A 19,938-nucleotide genomic window follows, 5' to 3' on the forward strand; every position below is an offset into this window, starting at 1 on the left:
TTAAAAATAAGGGAATGCCCATTTAAGACAAAGAGAAGAAATGTTTTCTCATAGAGAGTCATAATTTATTGGAAAGTCTCTTCCTTAAAAAAAACAATGGAAGCATAGCCTTTGAATATTTTTAAGGGGAGGTGAGGTAATCTTTGATTAGGAGGGACCTGAAAGGTTACTGAGGAATGTGGAGCTCTCACCAGACAGAATCCTACTGAATGGCTCAGCAGGCTGGAGGTGTCCAGTGGTCTATAGACTTATGGATGTTCACAGCACAGAGGAGGTGATTCAGCCCAATGTGTTCATGCCAGTCAACAAAGATGTGACCACACTAATACTGTTTCCCAGCTTTGGCCCCCTAACCTGGAGGCTATAGCAGTGCGGGTGAATATCCAATACTGCTTAATGTTACAACTAACTCAGCCACCATTTCAGCCAATACATTCCAGCCTCCAACCACACTCTGATAGAGAAATAATTCTCCTTTCCTCTCCTCTTAGCCTTCTTCTTTTTACATTAAAGTTCAGGCCTCTGATAATTTACCGCTGTACTAATGTAAAAACAGTGCCTTCGTCCCTCTCATATTCCTCAATCAGGTTCCCTCTCAGCCTTCTCTGCTCTAAAGAAAGCAATCCAAGCCTCTCCAGACTCTCTTCATCACTAAATTACTCCATCCCAGGAAACATCTTGGTGAATCTCTTCTGTACCATCTTGAATACAATCACATTTTTCCTGTGGTGCAGAGGCCAGAATTGTTGTGGTCTAACCAATATTGTTTACAGCTCTACCATAACCTCCCTGCTCTTATATTTAATGCCTCAACTAATAAGGATGAGTATCCCATCTGCCTTCCTGACCACCTTATCTATTTGCCCTGCTACCTTCAGGGATCTATGAAGGTGCACACCAAGGCCAATCTGATCCTCAGTACTCTCCAGGGCCTTACCATTCACACTGTAACTTTGTAACTTGTTTTGTTAGCCCCCCCCCCCCCGCCCCCCCCCCCCCCCCCAAGTGCATTACCTCACACGTTTTCAGGTTGAATTCCATTCTACACTGCTCTTCCCAGATCACCAATCCATTGATATGTTCCTGTACTTTATGGCTTTTCTCACAATTTATGAACCTACTAATTTTCATGTCATCTGCATATCATTGCCCATACCCCAACATTGTATTCCGCAAACAGCAACAGTTCCAGCATCCAGTCCTGAGGAATCCCACTGGAAGCAGGCTTCCAGTCACAGGAATAGTCCTCTACCTTCACCCTCTGCTTACTGCCTCTCAACCCATTTGGATCCCAAGTGTCACTTTGTCCTGGATCCCATGTGTTCTTACTCTCTTGACCAGTTAGCTATGAAGGGCCTTATCAAAATCTATGTTGACCACATGAAATACAGAGAGAAATGTTTCAGTGTGATTTGGACAGGCTGAGTGAGTGGTTAAATGCATTGCAGATGCAGTATTATGTGGATAATTGTGGGGTTCTTCACTCTGTTAGTAGAAATAGTAAGATGGATTATTATTTGAATGGCTGTAGTTTGAGAGAGGGGAATATTCGATGAGTCCTGGCTGTCTTCATGCACCAGTCACTGATGATAAGTGTGCAGGTGCGGCAGTGAGAAAAGCCTTACAGTGTGTTGGTCTCGATGTGAGAGGGTTTGAGTACAGGAACAATGATGTCTTGCTGTAATTACATAGAGCATTGGTGAGGCTACTTGGACTATTGTGTGCAGCATTTGTCTCCTAATCTGAGGAAGGATGTCTGGGGGTAGACTGCAAGTTTATCAAATTGATTGTTGGGATGGCAGGGCTGATATATGAGGAGAGATTGAGTCAGTTGGGATTATATTGATTGGAGTTTAGAAGAATGATCTTATAAAAACTTTTAAAACTTTAACAGAACTCAACTGGTTAGATATAAGAAGTATGTTCCCAATGGAAGGGGTCAAAACCAGGGGTCAATTTGGGTTAAACTTTTTAGGACTGAGATGAGGAGAAATTTCTTCACCCAGAGAGTTTGGATTTGATGTATTCTTGTCACATGTACCGAGATACAATTGAGAAGTTGTCTTGTCACATGTACCAGGATACAATGAAAAATTGTTTTGCATGTTACACAGGCAGATCATACCATACAAAAGTGCATCAGGGTAGCAGAACAAGGTGCAGAATACAGTGTTACAGCCACAGAGAAGGTGCAGAGAGAGAGAGAGATCAGAATTAACATTTGAGAAGTGCATTCAGAAGTCTGATTATAGCAGGAAGAAGCTGTTCTTGAATCTGTTCGTACATGTAGACAACTTTTATATCATCTGCCTAATGGAAGAGAGTGGAAGGGAGTGTAACTGGGGTGGGACGGGTCTCTTATGATGTTGGTTGATTTCCCAAGGCAGTGGGAAATATAGATGGAGTTAGTGGATGGGAGGCTGGTTTGAGTGATGGACTGGGCTCTCTGTAGTTCCTTGCAGTCTTGGGAAGCGCCATTGCTGAATGCATTCATAAAGATTGGTCAGAGCTTTTGTGAACATACCAAATTTCCTTAGCCTCCTGAAGAAATAGAGACACTGTTGTGCCTTCTTGACCATTGTGCCAATGTGGGTGGACCAAGACAGATTGTTGGTGAACATCGCTCTCAGGAACTTGATGCTTTCGACCATCTCTTTCTCATTACCTTTGATATAAACAGGGCCAGGCCCTCCACTCCACTTTCTGCAGTCAATGACCAGCTCCTTTGTTTGTTGACACTGATAGAGACATTATTGTCTTTGCACCATCTCACTAAGCACTCAACCTCTTTCCTGTATTCTGTGTTGTCATTGTTTGAGATCAGGCCTACAATAGTGGTGTCATCAGCAAACTTGTAAATGGAATTGGGGTGGAATGTGGCCTCACAGGCATGAGTGTATAAGAACTGTAGGAGGGGGCTGAGTACATCACCTTATGGGGCACTGATGTTGAGGATTATGGTGGAGGAGATGTTGTCACCAATTCTTACCAATTTTGTCTATGGATCAGGAAGTTAAGGATCCAGTTGCAGAAGGGGAGATGAGTTTGTTTGGAATCATGCTGTTGAAGGTGGAACTGTAGTCAATAAATTGGAGCCTGACATAGGTATTCTTGTTATCCACATGAACCAGGGATGAGTGTAGGGCAGGGAGATGGTGTCTGCTGTGGACTTGTTGCACTGGGAGGTGAATTGCAAAGGATCAAGACAATATAGTAGGCTGGGGTTGATGAGATCATAACTAACCTCTCAAAGCACTTCCTAATGATGGAGGTCAGAGCCACCGGGTGGTAGTATTTGAGACATGATGCATAATTTTATTTTGGCACCAGGATGAAATTCACCGGTTGAGACCAAAACATTGAGTTTTCAAGAAGGAGGTAGATAAAGCTCATTTAGCTAAAGGGGTCAAGGGATGTGGTGGGGTGGCGGTGGTTGGGGGGATGGGGTTGGTTGTTGGCGGGAGTAAGGTATTAAGCTTGATGATCAGCCACGATCATAATGAATAGCATGGCAGGTTCAAAGGGTTGACTAGCCTATTCCTGCTCCAATCTTCTATGTTTCTACATTTCTACAATACAAGGAACTCTCTGGAATTCACTGCCCCTGAAGGCTATTGAAGCCAAGTCATTGAGTGTATTTAAGACAGAGATAGATAGGTTCTTGATCAGTAAAGTGATCAAGGGCTACAGGGAGAAGGCAGGAGAGTGGGGTTGACAAATATATCAGCCATGAGCAAATGGGAGAGCAGGCTCAGTGGACTGAATGACCAAATTTTGCTCCTTTTATCTTATGGTCTTGTGGTGTTTTGGTCATTGTGGTTGGTCACAGTGGAGAAATGTGAAATTGGTGGGTTTCTTGCAGATGAGGTTTCTCAGCCATCTGTGGGTCAGCTGTCCACATTGTGGCATAGCACCTCAGATATTGATGAGGGACATTTTACAGGGTGTTCTGAGCCATGGTTGTATGTAGTTTAAACTGTATTCAATTTTTCAGTTGCAGTTTGATACAACTAAATGATTTCTAGGGCATTTCACAAAATTGTTAAGAATTAACCCCATGCATTGGGTCTGGAGCCACAACTAGGCCCGACCTGGTAAAGGACAGCAGCAAATTCTTTCTTCTGAAGAACATCAGTGAACATTACAAGGCTTTACAATAATCTGGTAGTTTCATGATGATCATGAGATTAGGTTTTGATTATATATTTGTTAATTGAACTCAAATTTCAGCATCTGCTGCAGTGTTATTTGAACTGATGACCCTGGAGAACTCGTCTGGGTCCCTCCATCATTCATTCAGTCACTTTATGATGTTGAAGTTAGAGACATGTGGATACCTGAGGAAAACGAAGACAGTTGAGTTGGTTTATTTTAACTCACAAGGTGAGATTCAGGAATGGTCAAAGAGGGTTATGAATGTTCTTTACTCTAGTTGCCTGTGTGTCATAAATCTGACCAGGGTTTGACTTGCCTTGGATTTTATTTTAACCCTGGAAGCCATTTTTTAATATCAGTCTGTTCTTTGGAGCAAGTGGGCTCCAATTAATCCCTTTATACCTGGGAGCAAACTTTTCAGGAGTGTCTCAATGCCAGGGTATCTTAGAACTAAATCTGTTCATCGTATTCCAAGTGTCTTCTGACAAGTGACTTGTACCATTTTAACTCTATTTTTATACTCATTTCCCTTTGAAAGAAAAGGCCAATATTTTATTTGTCTTCCTGTTATGTGCTGAGCTTATTTTTTGATTCCTGAACAATAGTTAATCCCATGAATTAATGAAATAAATAATGTGAGCTGCTTTATTAATTCCTGGGACTGAGGGCAGTTGAGTCAACCACATTGCTGGAGATCTGGAGTCAGAAGTTGGCTAAACCAGGTAAATGCAGCAGATTAATGAACCAGATGGGTTTTTACAACAACCAACATGATCACCGTGAGGCCAGCTTTTGATTCCAGATTTTTATTAAATTCAAATGTCACCACCCACCATGTTTGAATCCCCTATCCCCAAAACATTAATTCTGAAGAAGGGTTACAGGACCCAAAGCATTAACTCTGCTTTCTCTCACAGATGCTGCCAGACCTGCTGAGTTTTTCCAACAATTTTTGTTTTGGTTTTCCCCCAGAACATTAGGGTGGGATTCTGAATTTCATCCAGTGACAATAACACTAAGCAACCATCTCCACCAGGAGTTCCAGGAGTTAGTGAAAGCTAGTCTAGTATGTGGGCAATGGTTAGATCTAGGAATTGCTGCAGCTTTAGTTAGTGAAGGATAATCTGAAGGCTAGTCCAGTATGTGGGCAATGGTTAGATCTAGGAATTGCTGCAGCTTTAGTTAGTGAAGGATAATCTGCATCTGTACATGGTCACCACTGTACTTAAAGATGCTTCTGTAACCATAGTCCAACATTTCAAAGGGAGAACACAAAACCTGGATAGAATAATGAAGCAAAAATGGGCCAAGAGAATATGTGAAGTTACTCTAATCCTGACATTGTATCTTTTTGTAGTATTTTGTCCTGTGCGGGGTGACATCATTGATCAGCTGTGCTGCGTTTCTTCATCTACATTCAATTATAAAGCTGGTGTCTGTCATCTTAATCATTGCCATCTACTCCTACATCACCCACGTCAGTTTCAGATACTTGAATGTGCTGTTGCATGACGATTTGCCCAGGTAATTTTGCATGGAACATCTGATGAGATATTGTTCACAAATCAGCCCTTTGATCCGTCTGAAACCTTTTTCCTATAGCAGATTCCAAAATTGCACTGTTCTCTAATTGTGGTCTCACTGAGGTTTTTATATAAACTGATTGATTGTTACATTTCAGCCTTCATATTATGTTCTCAGAAGGAGAATGTTATGCATTAGTACACAGCGGCAGATATTGGAAGAATGCATAACATTCTGGAGGCTGTTGGTTTGGAGGAGATGACAGAGATACATTTCTATCACAGCTCATTTTAACCTCTCTGTTCAATGAGAACAATCGCAGTTTCTATAGTCTCCACATAACTGAAATTCCTTACTCCTTAATGTGTGTACTGTCTATCTTCTTTTTAATCATTCCCTTAATGCACCTTATGTTACAATTACTGCTCACAAGACTTTTCCCATCAGTATTTCTGTTAGTTTCTGTGGATTATTTCCCATTTTGAGGTCAGGTAGAATTTTTTCCCTCACTGAGTTTAATACACAGGTAACTATAGGCTGGTTAGCCTAACACTGGTCATTGGTAAGATTTGAGATTGTATTATTAAGGATAAGTTTGCGGAGTACTCAGAAATGCAGGGTAAAATAGGATGGAGTCAGGATGGCTTCACCAAGGGGAAGTCATGCCTGACAAATCTGTTCGAATTCTTTGAGGAGGTAACAAACAAGTTTGACAAAGGAGAACCAGTAGACATGATCTACTTGGATTTCCAGCAGGCCTTTGACAAAATGTTGCACAGGAGGCTGCTAAATAAGAGAAAAGGCCCGTTGTGTTATGGGTAAGGTACTGGCATGGACAGAGGATTGGTTGACTGGCAGAAGGCAGAGAGTGAGAATGAAAAGTCTTTTTCAGGATAACAGCTGGTGACTGTTGGAGTTCTCTAGGTCAGTGAAGGGACCACAACTATTCACGTTATACATTAACGATCTAGACAAAGGAACTGAGAGCATTGCTGCTGAGTTTACAGATGACACAAAGATAGATGGAGGGACACAGGTAGTGTTGAGGAGGCAGGAAGGCTGCAGAAGGACTCAGATAGGCTAGGAGAGTTGGAAAAGAAGTGGCAAATGGAATGCAATGCGGGAAAGTATGAGGTTATGCACTTTAGTCAGAAGAATGAGACATAGACAATATTCTAAATGGTGAAAGACTTTGGAAATCTGAAGCACAAAATTACTTGGGAGTAATAGCTCAGAATTCTGTTAAGGTTAACATGCAGATTCAGTTGGTAGTTGGGATTCATTTCAAGAAGACGAGAGTACAAATGCGGAGATGTACAGCTGAGGCTGTGTAAGGCTCTGGCTGGGCCTCATTTGGAATATTGTGAGCTGTTTTGGGCCCCTTACCTAAGGAAGGATGCGTTGGTGTTGAAGGGGATCTGGAGGACATTTACAGTAATGGTCCTGCAAGGTGAAGGGCTCGTCATATGAGGAGTGGTTGAGAAACTCTGGTCTGAGCTCAGTGATGTTTAGAGGGATGAGGAGGGATCTGTTTGAAACTTATAGAATGCTGAGAGACCTGGATAGAGTGGATATGGAAAAGATATAGGAGAGATTGGGACCTGAGGGAACATCTTTGAGGAGAAAGTGAGGACTGCAGATGCTGGAGATCAGAGCTGAAAATGTGTTGCTGGAAAAGCGCAGTAGGTCAGGCAGCATCCTGAAGAAGGGCTCATGCCTGAAACGTTGATTCTCCTGCTCCTTGGATGCTCCCTGACCTGCTGAGCTTTTCCAGCAACACATTTTCAGACCTGAGGGAATAGCCTCAGAGTGAAGGGATGACCCTCTAGAACTGAGATGAGTAGCACTGCTGTCTCACAGTGCCATGGACTCTGGTTCAATTCCAGCCTCAGGTGACTGTCTGTGTGGCATTTGTACATTTTCCCCATGTCTGCGAGGGTTTCCTCCCACAGTCAAAGGTGTGCAGGTCAGGTGGGTTAGCCATGGGAAATATAAGATTACAGGGATAGGGAAGGAAGGGATGGGTCTGGCGGGTTGCTCTTCAAAGGATTGGTGTGGACATGATGGGCCGAATGGCCTGCTTCCACACTATAGGGATTCTATGAAATTCATGAATTTCCTCTGCCAAAGGGTGGTTCAGGTGTGGAACCCATTGCTGCAGAGGGTTGTGAAACCTAATTGTTTGAGTGTATTTAAGACAGAGATAGATAAGGTCTTTATTAGTAATGGGATCAAAGGTTATGGGGAGAAGGCAGGAGAATGGAGATGAGCATCATATTAACCATGATCGAGTGGCAGAGCAGATGCTAATTCAGCTCCTAAATCTTATCATGTTATGGTATTATAAATTGTCATGACTACAGAAATACTTACAATCATTGATTTGGGTACAGAGAACACAGCTGAAAATGTGTTGCTGGAAAAGCGCAGCAGGTCAGGCAGCATCCAGGGAACAGGAGAATCGACGTTTCGGGCATAAGCCCTTCTTCAGGAACCATACAGAGAACACAGCCTACAATTACCTGTATACATTCCTCCTGTTACTCACAGTTTGTGATCTGATCTCATTAAGCCATTCAAGATTCTGAAGTGGCTTAACAGGATTGACACTGAGACCTTGCTCCTACTGGTTGTGGAATCAAGAACATGTGTATAAGGGGCCGATGGATTAGGACTGAGAAGCAGGAAAGTGTGTTAAGCCCAAGCTTAGACATGATCACATAAATAGTATAGAAAGCTCAAGGGGCTGTATATTTTCATGGGAGATGATGTCACTGGCAAGACCAGAATTTGTTGCTCTTCCATGATTGGCCTTGACCTGAGTGGCTTGCTTGGCCATTTCAAAGGAATCACATTGCTGTTTGTCTGAAGTCATGTGCTCGCTATACCTTGTGAGGACAGCAGATGCCCTTCTTAAAGGACATTAGTCGGCTTGTCTGTAGCTGTTCCTGTTTCGTATGTTTTGATGTTGTGCAATATTCTCTTCATAATGTGACCTATTATTTCAATCCATGTAAATCTCCTCCTGTTTTTGTTAACATCCTATGATAATATTTCTAATTAAACAGTTCCTCCATCATCCATTTCTCCTTATTTCTAGTTATATTTTAGCTGATTTGTTTCTAAACCTCTGTACATTGATGCGTAAGACATTTAACATCTATTATTCTAAATATAAACCGGAATCAGATTCCAGATCACAGTATGTTTGCTGGTTTTTAGTTGGATTTTGATGAAATGTATATGATATTTTTAAAATCCAGAAACAAACAAATGCCAGCCATCTTTTTTCTGAATTCATTCACAGCCTGTAGGCATCACTGGCTGGGTCCAGCATTTATTGCCCGTCCCTAGTTGCCCCTTGAGAGGTCGGGGTGGTGCCTTCTTGAACCGCTGCAGTCCATGTGATGTAGGTAGATCCACAATGCCCATAGGGAAGGAATTTCAGGATTTTGACTCCGTGACACTGAAGGAACAGTGATATATTTCCAAGATGGTGAGTGGATTGGAGGGGAACTTGCAGATGATGATGATCTTCTAGAAGTGGTCATGGCTTTGCAAGGTGCTGTCTAAGGAGTCTTGGTGAATTTCTGCAGTGCATCTTGTAGATAGTACACACTGCTGTTACTGAACGTCAGTGATGGAGGATGTGCATGTTTGTGGATCTGGTGCCAATCAAGTAGCTACTTTGTTTTGGATGATGTCAAGCTTCTTTAGAGTTTTTGGAGTTAAACTCATCCAGGCAAGTGGGGAGAATTCCATCACACTCCAGACTTGTGCCTTTTAGATGGTGGACAGGCTTTGGAGAGTCAGGAGGTGAGTTACTCACAGCAGTTATTACTAGCCTCTGATCTGCTCTTAAATCTGCTGTATTACATATTATTGTAGGGGATACAATGATATTAATTTAATTGAATGTCAAGTGGAGATGGTTAAATTCTCTCTTGCTGGACATTTTCATTGACTGGTATTTTTAAAATGTGAATGTTACTTGCCCCTTGTCACCCTGAGCCTGGATATTGTCCTGCTCTTAACTGTATTTGGGTATGAACTGCCTCACTGTCTGAAGAGTCAGAAATTATGCTCAACATTGTGTAATCATCAGAAAATGCATCAAAGTAGAACACGAGTATAATCAGACAATTGGCTACCTATTGGAAGAGAGTGAGGTAAAGAGGGCATTTTCAGGATGGCAAACTGTAACTAGTGGAGTGTCACAGGGATTAGTGCCAGGGTCACAATGATTTACAATATAATGTTATTGACTTGGATGAAGCAAATGAATGTCCTGTTGTCAAATTTGCAGATGATACAAAAGTAAGTGGCAAGGTAATTGCTGAGGATAACAGTGTCTGGAGAGGGATACAGACAGGTTAAAAACTTGGCATATGCAATGTAATGTAGAAAAGTGTGAAGTTATAGACTTTGTCAGGAAGAATAGAGGAGCTCAGTATTATTTAAATGGAGGAAGACTGCAGAAAGCTGCAGTGCAGAGGGATTTGAGAACCCTTGTGAATAAACAAAAACAAGCTAGCATCAAATTCCATAAGGTAATATGGAAGGCAAATGGAATTTGCAAGTTTTGAGAAGATTTGTCGCTCAGGTTGAGGTTTTGGATGTAGGTTTGCTCACTGACCTGGAAGGTTCATTTTCAGATATTTCGTCACCATACTAGGTAACATCTTCAGTGAGCCTCCAGATGAACCACTGCTGGTGTTTCCTACTTTCTATTTATATGTTTGAGTTTCCTTGAGTTGGTGAAGTCATTTCCTGTGGTGATATCATTTCATATGATTATGTCATTTCCTGTTCTTTTTCTCAGGGGGTGGTAAATGGGGTCCAAGTCAATGTGTTTATTGATAGAGTTCTGGTTGAAGTGCCATGCTACTAGGAATTCTCATGCATCCTTCTGTTTGGCTTGTCCTAGGATGGATGGGTTGTCCCAGTCAAAGTGGTATCCTTCCTCATCTGTATGTAAGGATACTAGTGAGAAAGGGTCATGTCTTTTTGTGGCGAGTTAATGTTCATGTATCCTGGTGGCTAGTTTTCTGCCTGTTTGTCCAATGTAGTGTTTGTTACAGTCCTTGCATGGTATTTTGAAAATGACATTAGTTTTGCTTGTTGTCTGTAAAGGATCTTTCAAGTTCATTAGCTGCTGGTTGAGTGTGTTGGTGGGTTTGTGGGTTACCATAAGTAGTCTGGCAGTCATTTCCGAGATGTCTTTGATGTCGGGGAGAGTGGCTAAGGTTTCTGGACATGTTTTGTCTGCTTGTTGGGGTTTGTTGCTGAGAAATGGGCGGATTGTGTTTATTGGATGCCCATTCTTTTTGAATACACTGTATAAGTGATTTTCCTCTGCTCTGCATAGTTCCTCTGTGCTGCAGTGTGGGTTGGCTCGTTGAAATAATGTTCTAATGCAGCTTCGTTTGTAGGTGTTGGGATGATTGCTTCTGTAGTTCAGAGCTGAAAATGTGTTGCTGGAAAAGCGCAGCAAGTCAGGCAGCATCCAGGGAACAGGAGAATCGATGTTTCGGGCATAAGCCCTTACGTCGATTCTCCTGTTCCCTGGATGCTGCCTGACCTGCTGCGCTTTTCCAGCAACACATTTTCTGCTCTGATCTCCAGCATCTGCAGACCTCACTTTCTCCTCTGTAGTTCAGTATTTGGTCTGTATGTGTTGTTTTCCTGTAGACACTGGTTTGAAGTTGCCCATTGGCTGTTTACTCTACTGTGACATCTAGGAATGGCAGTTTGTTGTTGTTTTCCTCCTCTTTAGTGAATTTTATGCCAGTAAGGGTATTATTGATGGTCTTGAAGGTTTTCTCTAATTTGTTTCTTTTAGTAATGACAAAGGCGTCATCCACATAGTTGACCCAAAGTTTGGGTTGTATGGTTGGCAGAGCTGTTTGTTCGAATCTCTGCATTACTGCCTCTGCTAAGAACTCTGATAGTGGAGATCCCATGGGTGTTCCGTTGGATTGTCTGTAGGTTTTGTTGTTGAAGGTGAAGTGGGTGGTAAGGCATAGGTCCACTAGCTTGACGATATCGTCCTTGCTGATGAAGTTGGTGTTTGATGTGTGTGGCTTTGGGTCTTTTAATAATGTAGTCAGTATTTCCTTGGCCAGGTTGATGTTGATTGATATGAACAGGGCTGTTACATCAAAGGAGACCATTATTTCATCCTCTTCTATCTTGGTGTCTTTGATGGTCTTCAGGAATTCTTGGGTGGAGTAGATGGAGTGGCATGAGTCTTCTACTAAGTGTTTTAGTCTTTGGTGTAGCTCCTTGGCCAATCTGTAAGTTGGTGTTCCAGGTAGCAAGACTATGGGTCTGGGGGGGAGGGGGGGAAGGGGGGGGGCTCCTGGTTTGTGAATTTTGGGTAATCCATAGAAGTGTGGTGTGTTGGACACCACTTTGACTGGGACAACACATCCGTCCTTGGACAAGCCAAACACGAGACAAACACGAGAATTCCTAGTAGCATGGCATTTCAACCAGAACTCTATCAACAAACACATTGACGTGGACCCCATTTACCACCCCCTGAGAAAAAGAACAGGAAATGACATCACCATAGGAAATGGCAGCACCACAGGAAATGACACCACCAACCCAAGGAAACCCAAACATATAAATAGAAAGCAGAAAACACCAGCAGTGTTGTCCAGAGGCTCAGTGAAGATGTTACCTAGTATGGTGACAAAATGTCTGAAAATGAACCTTCTAGCTCAGCGAGCAAATGGAATGTTATTTCAAAGGAAATGGAGTATAAAAATAGGAGGTCTGGCTAAAACTATACAAGGCCCTTTAAACTACACCTAGAATACCTGAACAGTTTTGGTCCTTTTATTGATGGAAGGATTTATTGGCATTGAGTCAGTTCAGGGAAGATTCACTACACTGATCCTGGGTATGGAGGGACTTGTGTTATGGCAAGAGGTTGAGTAGGTTAGGCCTGTACCCATTGGAATATAGAAGAATGACAGGCCACCTTGTTGAAATGTACAAGATTTGTATAGAAGAATCCAGGACCTAGGGGCATCATCTCAATGAAGGGGATCACTCATTGTATGCAGAGATGAGAGATTTTATCTCTCAGAGAGGAGTCAATCTGTGGAATGCAGTACCATAGAGGGCTGTCAGGGCTGGGTCATTAACTATAATCATGGCTGAGTTAGACAGATGTTTAATCAGTTGGGGAATAGAGGATTATGGGGAAAACGATAGGAAAATGAATTTGAGGATCATCAGATCAGTCATGATCTCGATCAGTGGCAGCGTGGACTCAGTGGGCCAAATGGTCTTATTCTGCTCCTAGGTTTTATGGTCTAATGGAATATTCCCTCTCTGCTGTATGATGTATGAAAGGTCATTGAGAAAGCAGCTGAATGGTTTGGTCTAAGACACTACTCTGGAACTGCTCCATAGGTTTTCTTGTGTGCGATAACTGAACTCCAATAACTATTTCCATTCTACTAAGGAAGGAAACCTCTGTCCTTATCTTGTCTGGACAACACATGACTCCAGCCCCACAGGAATATAGTTGACTCTGAACTACCCTCTGGACAATTAGGGATGGGCAGTAAATGCTGGCCTGGCCAGTGACGCTGACATCCTGCGAATGAATAACAAAAAAGCATGGCTGCACCCAGCTAAGATTTTCTGTGATGTTCCTCCTGATACCCATTCAGTCAGTTTTACTTGGGCTCCTTGATGCCACACTCGCACACTCGGTCAAGGACAGTCACTCTCACCTGCCCTCAATTCTGGCATTCAGTTCTTCTGTCCATGTTTGAATGAAAGCTGTAATGAGGTCAGGAGATAAATGGCAGTGGTGGAACCATACTGAGCATCAGTGAGCAGGTGCTGCTTGATAGCATCCATTATTACTTTACTGATGATTAAGAATAGATTGAAGGTACAGTAGTTGGCCTGGTTGAATTTGTCTTTTTTATATACAGGACATGTCTGGGCAATTTCCCACCTTCTTGAGTAGATGCTGACATTTAGCTAGACTGGAACAGCTGGCTAGGGTTGCGACAAATCTTGCAGTAAAATCTTCAGTAGAATGCTCAAATGTTGTCAGGGCCGATAGCCTTTGCAATATCCAATGCCTCCAACATTTTTATTGGTGTCACGTGAAGTGAATCAAATTGACTGAAGGCTGGTATTAGTTCCCAGCTGGGGACCACTGGAGGAGCCTGAGATGGATCATCCCCTCGGCACTTCTGGCTGAAGATTGCTGCAAAAGCTTCAGCCTTATCTGTTGCCCTGATGTGCTGGGCTCTTCCATTACTGAGGATGGGGATATTAGTGGGACCTCCTCCTACAGTGAACTGTTTAATAGTCCACCCCCATTAATGACTGGATGTGTTGGTTACGGGATTGCTTAGCTCTGTCTATCACTTGTTGCTTATGCCGTTTGGTACGTAAGTAGTCCTGTTTGGTAACTTCACCAGGTTGACACCTCATTTTTAGTTCCTGGTGCTACTCCTAGTTTAACTTTCTGTACTTTCCATTGAACCATGACTGAGACACTCTTCTGGTGCAGTGGTAGTGTCCTTACCTCTGTGACAGGAGCCCTGTGTTCAAGTCCCACTTGCTCCTGAGGTGTATAATAAAATCTCTGCACAGATTCATTAAAGAAAATGAATTGAATGATGGTTGATCCCCTGGCTTGATGGTAATGATGAGTGGGGGATATGCCAGGCCATGAGATTACAAATTGTACTGGAATTTAATTCTGCTGCTGTTGATGGCTTATAGTGCCTCATGGATGCCCAGTCCAGAGTCAATGTTGAGGAATCCCAGGACAACTCCCTCCCAACTGTATCCCACTCTGCCCCTCTCTCTGTTGGGTCTGTCCTGCAGGTGGTACAGGACATATCCCAGGATGGTGATGGTGGGGTCTGGGACATTGTCTGTAAGGTCTGATTCTGTGAGTATGACTGTATCAGGCTATTGATTGGCTCGTCTGTGAGACAGCTCTCCCAGTGTTGGCCCAGATGTTAGTGAAGAGGACTTTGGATGGTTGAGTTTGTCATAGTTGTTTCCATTGTCTGGACTGATGCTAGGTCACCTGGCTGGTTTAATTCCTTTGAGCCACTTTTCTGATTTTTGATTACGGAGTCTTGCATACCAAATATATTCGGCCCCTGTGCCTCCAGGGCAACAATCACTCCCTGGGGTTGAGCTGGAAAAATATGTAATATTTTTGCAGAAGAATCTAATGATGTCTTTATCTCTTCCTCTCATCCTCTGTGCTTTTAGATCTTATTCGGATTGGCAGCGGGGAATCACCTTTATGCTGATGTTCCTGTTTGTGGTGACGGTCTTTTACCAAGGACGACAGGTAACTTTGCTAAACTCCTAATTGCTCTCAGTGTGGTGGAATGGCTGGGTCTCAGATACTTGGTGAAAGGTATGTCCTAACTACCCATTCCAGGGAACCTACTGCATGCAGTCCTTCGAAGCGCAGGCATCAAGCAATGCTGCAGAAGTTACAACTGATATCTGGATGCAATCCCTTTGAATATATTTGATGTTGAGGTGGACAGCCTTTTGATCTCTGAGGAATCAAGGGACATGGGCGACCAGGTGGGCAAGTTGTTTTCCCCCTTGAAGGTCAGTCACAATCATTGGAACAGTGGAGCAAACCTGAGGGGCTGAATGGCCTACTCTCTTGCTCCCATTCTTTATGTTGTTATGTCACAGTCATTCCTATAATGCTCTCTCACTTAAACATGAGGCACTTGCTCCATTTTATTGTCTACAACAAGATTCATCACTCCTTCCTTCTTTGCTGAGCTTGGAAATATACTGATCAAGTAAGTTCTCTTATATAGTGTAGGAATTGCTGTTGCTCCTTATGCTGTTATTTTCACAGTCTGGATCAGGGTACCTGAGCTCCCCCATTACCACCAACTGAGGGATTTTCATGTCAAGGAACTTACTACCTTCCAATTACATGAAACTCTTTCTGTTCTGTGGCCTATCAGATTGAAGCAACTGCACGTCTGGACTTCCTTTGGAGATTACTAGCCAGACAGGAAATGGAGGAAATGGCAGTGCTGCGGAAACATAATGAGGATCTATTGAATAACATGCTGCCCAGTCACATCGCACGGTATTTCCTTGACAAGGATCCAGATGATGAAGTACGATAATAGCTCCAAGTGTAAATTCAACAGCAAGTATCAGTCAAAACCTTTCATCCCTGAGACACACATGCTGTACTAATTCCTCATTAAACTGTCACACACTCAGTTTTGTGACCAAACGCTGTCCCTCAGCAAAAACTCCTAGGGCAGGGACAGCACAAGGTTAGATACAGAATAAAACTCCTTCTACACTGTACCCCATCAAACACTCCCAGGGCAGGAGCACAGGGTTAGATACTGAATAAACCCTTTAAAAACGTTGTCAGGTTTGATCCAACATCCAATCTTTCTCCATTGAGCTGTGAATATTTCATTGTTAAGTTTATGTCTAAGTTTCTTTTGATCAACAGAGTTGAATTTTCTTCAGCCATCCTTTCAGTCTGCACTTTACAGAACCTTCTGGCTCTGTGCTTCAAATCATGGTCTTCATGTTTTCTCTAGTGACCAGAGTTAGTTCCGAAATGGTTATCCATTTTTGTGGGAGAAATAGAAAGGCAATGTATTATTGAAATGGAAAGAAACCTCCGCGTGCTTTGGATCAGAGAGATCAGGATGTCTTTGTGCATGAATCACATAAAACTAGTACAGCAGGTAATAACAAAGGCAGTTGGAATTATGTCATTCATTGTGAAAGGAAGAGAATATAAAAGTTGGGAATTGTTCCTGCAATTGTACAAGGCATTAGTGAGACTGCACCTGGAGTATTCCTTACAATGTTCTTCCCTTGACCTGAGAAGGATGTAATTGCATTGGCAGCAGTTCACAGAAGGTTCATGAGATGGAGTCGAGGAGTGAGCATTGTGCCCCATGAAGAGAGATTGAGCACAGTTTAGGCATACCTGTCTCAAGTTTAGAACAACAAGAGGAGATTTAATTGAGATGTAAAGGATGCCAAAGGAGATTGACAGAGTAGACATAGCCTCATGTGGGGTAATCTCGAAGGAGAGGTTAGGGGGAGACAAGCAGGGGTCGAGAGTGTGGTGCTGGAAAAGCATAGCAGATCAGGCAGCATCCGAGAAGCAGGAGAATTGACATTTCAAGTTTAAGCCCTTCATCAAGAATTATGATCAGCTTGTGAGGTCTTTTTTAAAAAGAATTGGAATAATAGAAGCAGCCAAAATGGGCATGGTCAAACTACCACAGAACCAGGATTTTTAGTTTAGCTTTCAGCAGTTGCTGTTGGGAATCTTGAAGAAGTGAAGACTATTCCGTCCATCTCTTGGTTACAGAAGCTGCCTGCTATGGCAGCTGCATGTGCGACAATCTATGTTCTGAATTTGCCTTTTGCGAAGGCTGTGTTTATGGGATATATTGGCTATATTGGAATTGATTTAATAATAGTTACTGCCTCTATTATTCTGTTAAGTTTTCCAATAGAGTTAAGGTATTCCAATTTCTTCCTTCCTTTTGTAGTATTTTAACAATAGTGGATGAATAGAGTGAGCTTTGCTCTAAATCCAGTATTTTGAGCAATCGAATTGCATCTGGAATACAACACCTTACATTTACCTTTAAAATAACAAAAAGTAAGGGTTTAGACTATCTTCTGAGTACTTTGAGGGGGGTTTGGTCTGGCCCATAACAACCACTCATCACTTTATAACTCCAGCGATATATATTGTTTGAAATTTGGCATTCTTGATGATGACTGCATAATGTAGAGTTTCAACAATGTGTTTCACTTTTCAATTGTATCAATCACAGTATTGTTTCTCAATGCCAAACTGTTCTCACTGACATCAGCTATTACAACGGTGGAGCATCATACCTTCAGGTTTTCATTCTGTTGGAAGCTTGCAAACATTAAATTTAAATTGAAAAGAAGCACCTTCCAGTCAGTCTGTTTTTCTCTCTTATAGTAATAACAACTTGCAGTCATACGGCATAAAACTTCCCAAGGCACTTCAGATGTACAGTACTCCACATCCGATCCCACAAATGCCGTGGATAAATGAAGCATAACCTTCCTCTTCTGCATTGAATACCCCTCGCCATAAATGATGATCCTGGAAAGTGAGCTAGGGAAGGAGAGGGGTGTAGGGAGAGAATTCCAGAATTTGGGGCCAAGGCGAATGAAATGATAGCCACTAATGGTCACATGATCAAAATCAGGGCTGCACCAAGAGGCCAAAAAGTGACGCAATGGGACTGGAGTTGGTTACAGAGGTAGGGAGGGAACAGACTATTGATGAATTTGAAAACAAGATGGGAGTTTAAAAATCAAGATGTTGCTTCACCAGGACATTATAGAGCAATGTAGGATCACAAACTCTGGAGTAATGGTGGCACAGGAAGTGCTAAGGGTTAAGAAGGTGGCAGCAGAGTTTTTGATGCTCTCAAGTTTACAGAAACTAGAATATAGGAAACCAGCCAGGAATGCATTGGAATAATGAGTTGAGAACTAATCTTTCTCTCTCTTGATTTCACTTTCTGTACCTAATTGAAATTGAATTCACAAAGGAGGGAGAGGGACACAGCAAGGCAGGTAGCATCAGGAGGTTGGGGAACACAGCAAGGCAGGCAGCATCAGGAGGGAGGGGGACACAGCAAGGACTCCTAGCTTACAACTCCACACATGGTCACACACCCCTTTGTGTACTCCACACCCTTTGGTTTCCTTTATTTCCCCTGTATTCCCACATGTCCCTTTACACCATAATGACCATCAAATTCCCCTGTAAGTGAAACTCCTCAAACCCTCCAACAGCCCTCACCAATCTATGCTCTCTCCATGCTCCCCATGGCCCCTGAATACCAGCTGGACCATCTGCTACACCCACTCACCAAATGGACAGAACTCCCGAGTCTCACAATAACAACAGCAGGTCTTTGAAATGCCCAGGAAAAAAATTAAAATAAACAATTTTAAATTAAAAATTCACGTGTTCCTTGTAGAAAATCACACAACTGTTGATGAAAACTCACAGCATGAGTTACCTGCATGTCTGACCACCCTTCGCACTTTAAAACTGTCAGACAACAAAATCTAGGCAGAGGTCTTCAGTTTTCTCAGCACTTCGTTGGAAGAAATTTCTGCTTATCAATATTTAAGACTTTTTATCTCCCCAGTAATCTGTTTTATAATAAGACTAATCCTGCTGTTGGTTAATACTATGGCCTCTCTGCTTGGATATTGACCTCTGTCTGAGTTTATACTAACTTTGTTATGTGTAAATATGATCTGCTATTTTAAGTTAATGCTAACTCTACATTGTATTAATAATATGGCTATTCTGATGATATTGACCATTTCTTTAATCATTGCAAATTCGATGTGATTTCTTTGCTGTTTCGTTATTTCCAGGAGCTCTATTCTGAATCACACGACAGTGTCGGTGTTCTGTTCGCTTCCATCCCAGAATTTGCTGCGTTTTACTCACAGGCCGAGGGAAACCAACAGGGAATTGAATGCTTGCAGCTGCTTAATGAGATCATTGCTGACTTTGATGATGTAAGTATTTTAATTTTGAATTTGGAATCTAGTATAGACAAGGTCTTACCCCTCGTTAGGGGAATCCAGAACTAGAGGGCATTTGTTTAGAGTGAGAAAGATTTAAAAGGGACCTAAGGGGCAACTATTTCACGTGGACGATAGTGGGTGTATGGGATGAGCTGCCAGAGGAAGTGACAGAGCCTGATACAATTACAGCATTTAAAAGCCGTAGATATATGAATAGGAAGGGTTCAGAGGGATATGGGCTGTGCTGGCAAATGGGACTGGATTAATTTAGGATATCTAATCGGCATGAACAAATTGGATTGAAGGGTCTGTTTCTGTGCTATACATCTATGACTCTATGACATATGCCAGTGTGATAGTCTTTACAAACGTGCCTGTACTATACCTGCTTCTGTTGATTCTCACCATGCACAAGGTGTCTGGAGTAACTGAATAAATACTTACCCCTTGCAGCATCCTGGATGGTGCTGAATTTGTTGAGCTTTGATAGAACTGCACCCATCCAGGGCAAGTGGGGAGTATTCCATCACATTCCTGATATCCTGCAGTATTATGTTGGGTATCAACTGGCCCTCTGAACAGCTGAGAGATCTACTCAGTTCAGGAGCAGCTAGAGACAGGCAATAGAAAATGCTGGCC

At 42.4% G+C, this 19,938-nt stretch overlaps 1 protein-coding gene across 1 annotated transcript in view; it reads left to right on the forward strand.

The window, feature by feature from the left end:
- LOC122553148 (adenylate cyclase type 8-like) overlaps positions 1-19,938 on the forward strand; it is a 137,412-nt gene that overhangs the window by 113,860 nt on the left and 3,614 nt on the right. The window contains exons 12-15 of the mRNA XM_043696737.1: positions 5,513-5,679; positions 14,950-15,031; positions 15,678-15,836; positions 19,144-19,290. Coding sequence (XP_043552672.1) covers positions 5,513-5,679; positions 14,950-15,031; positions 15,678-15,836; positions 19,144-19,290 — 555 coding nt within the window. The remainder of the gene's footprint in view (positions 1-5,512; positions 5,680-14,949; positions 15,032-15,677; positions 15,837-19,143; positions 19,291-19,938) is intronic.

This window comes from Chiloscyllium plagiosum, chromosome 9 (genome assembly GCF_004010195.1).
Source record: "Chiloscyllium plagiosum isolate BGI_BamShark_2017 chromosome 9, ASM401019v2, whole genome shotgun sequence".
In the NCBI taxonomy this organism is placed as follows: domain Eukaryota; kingdom Metazoa; phylum Chordata; class Chondrichthyes; order Orectolobiformes; family Hemiscylliidae; genus Chiloscyllium; species Chiloscyllium plagiosum.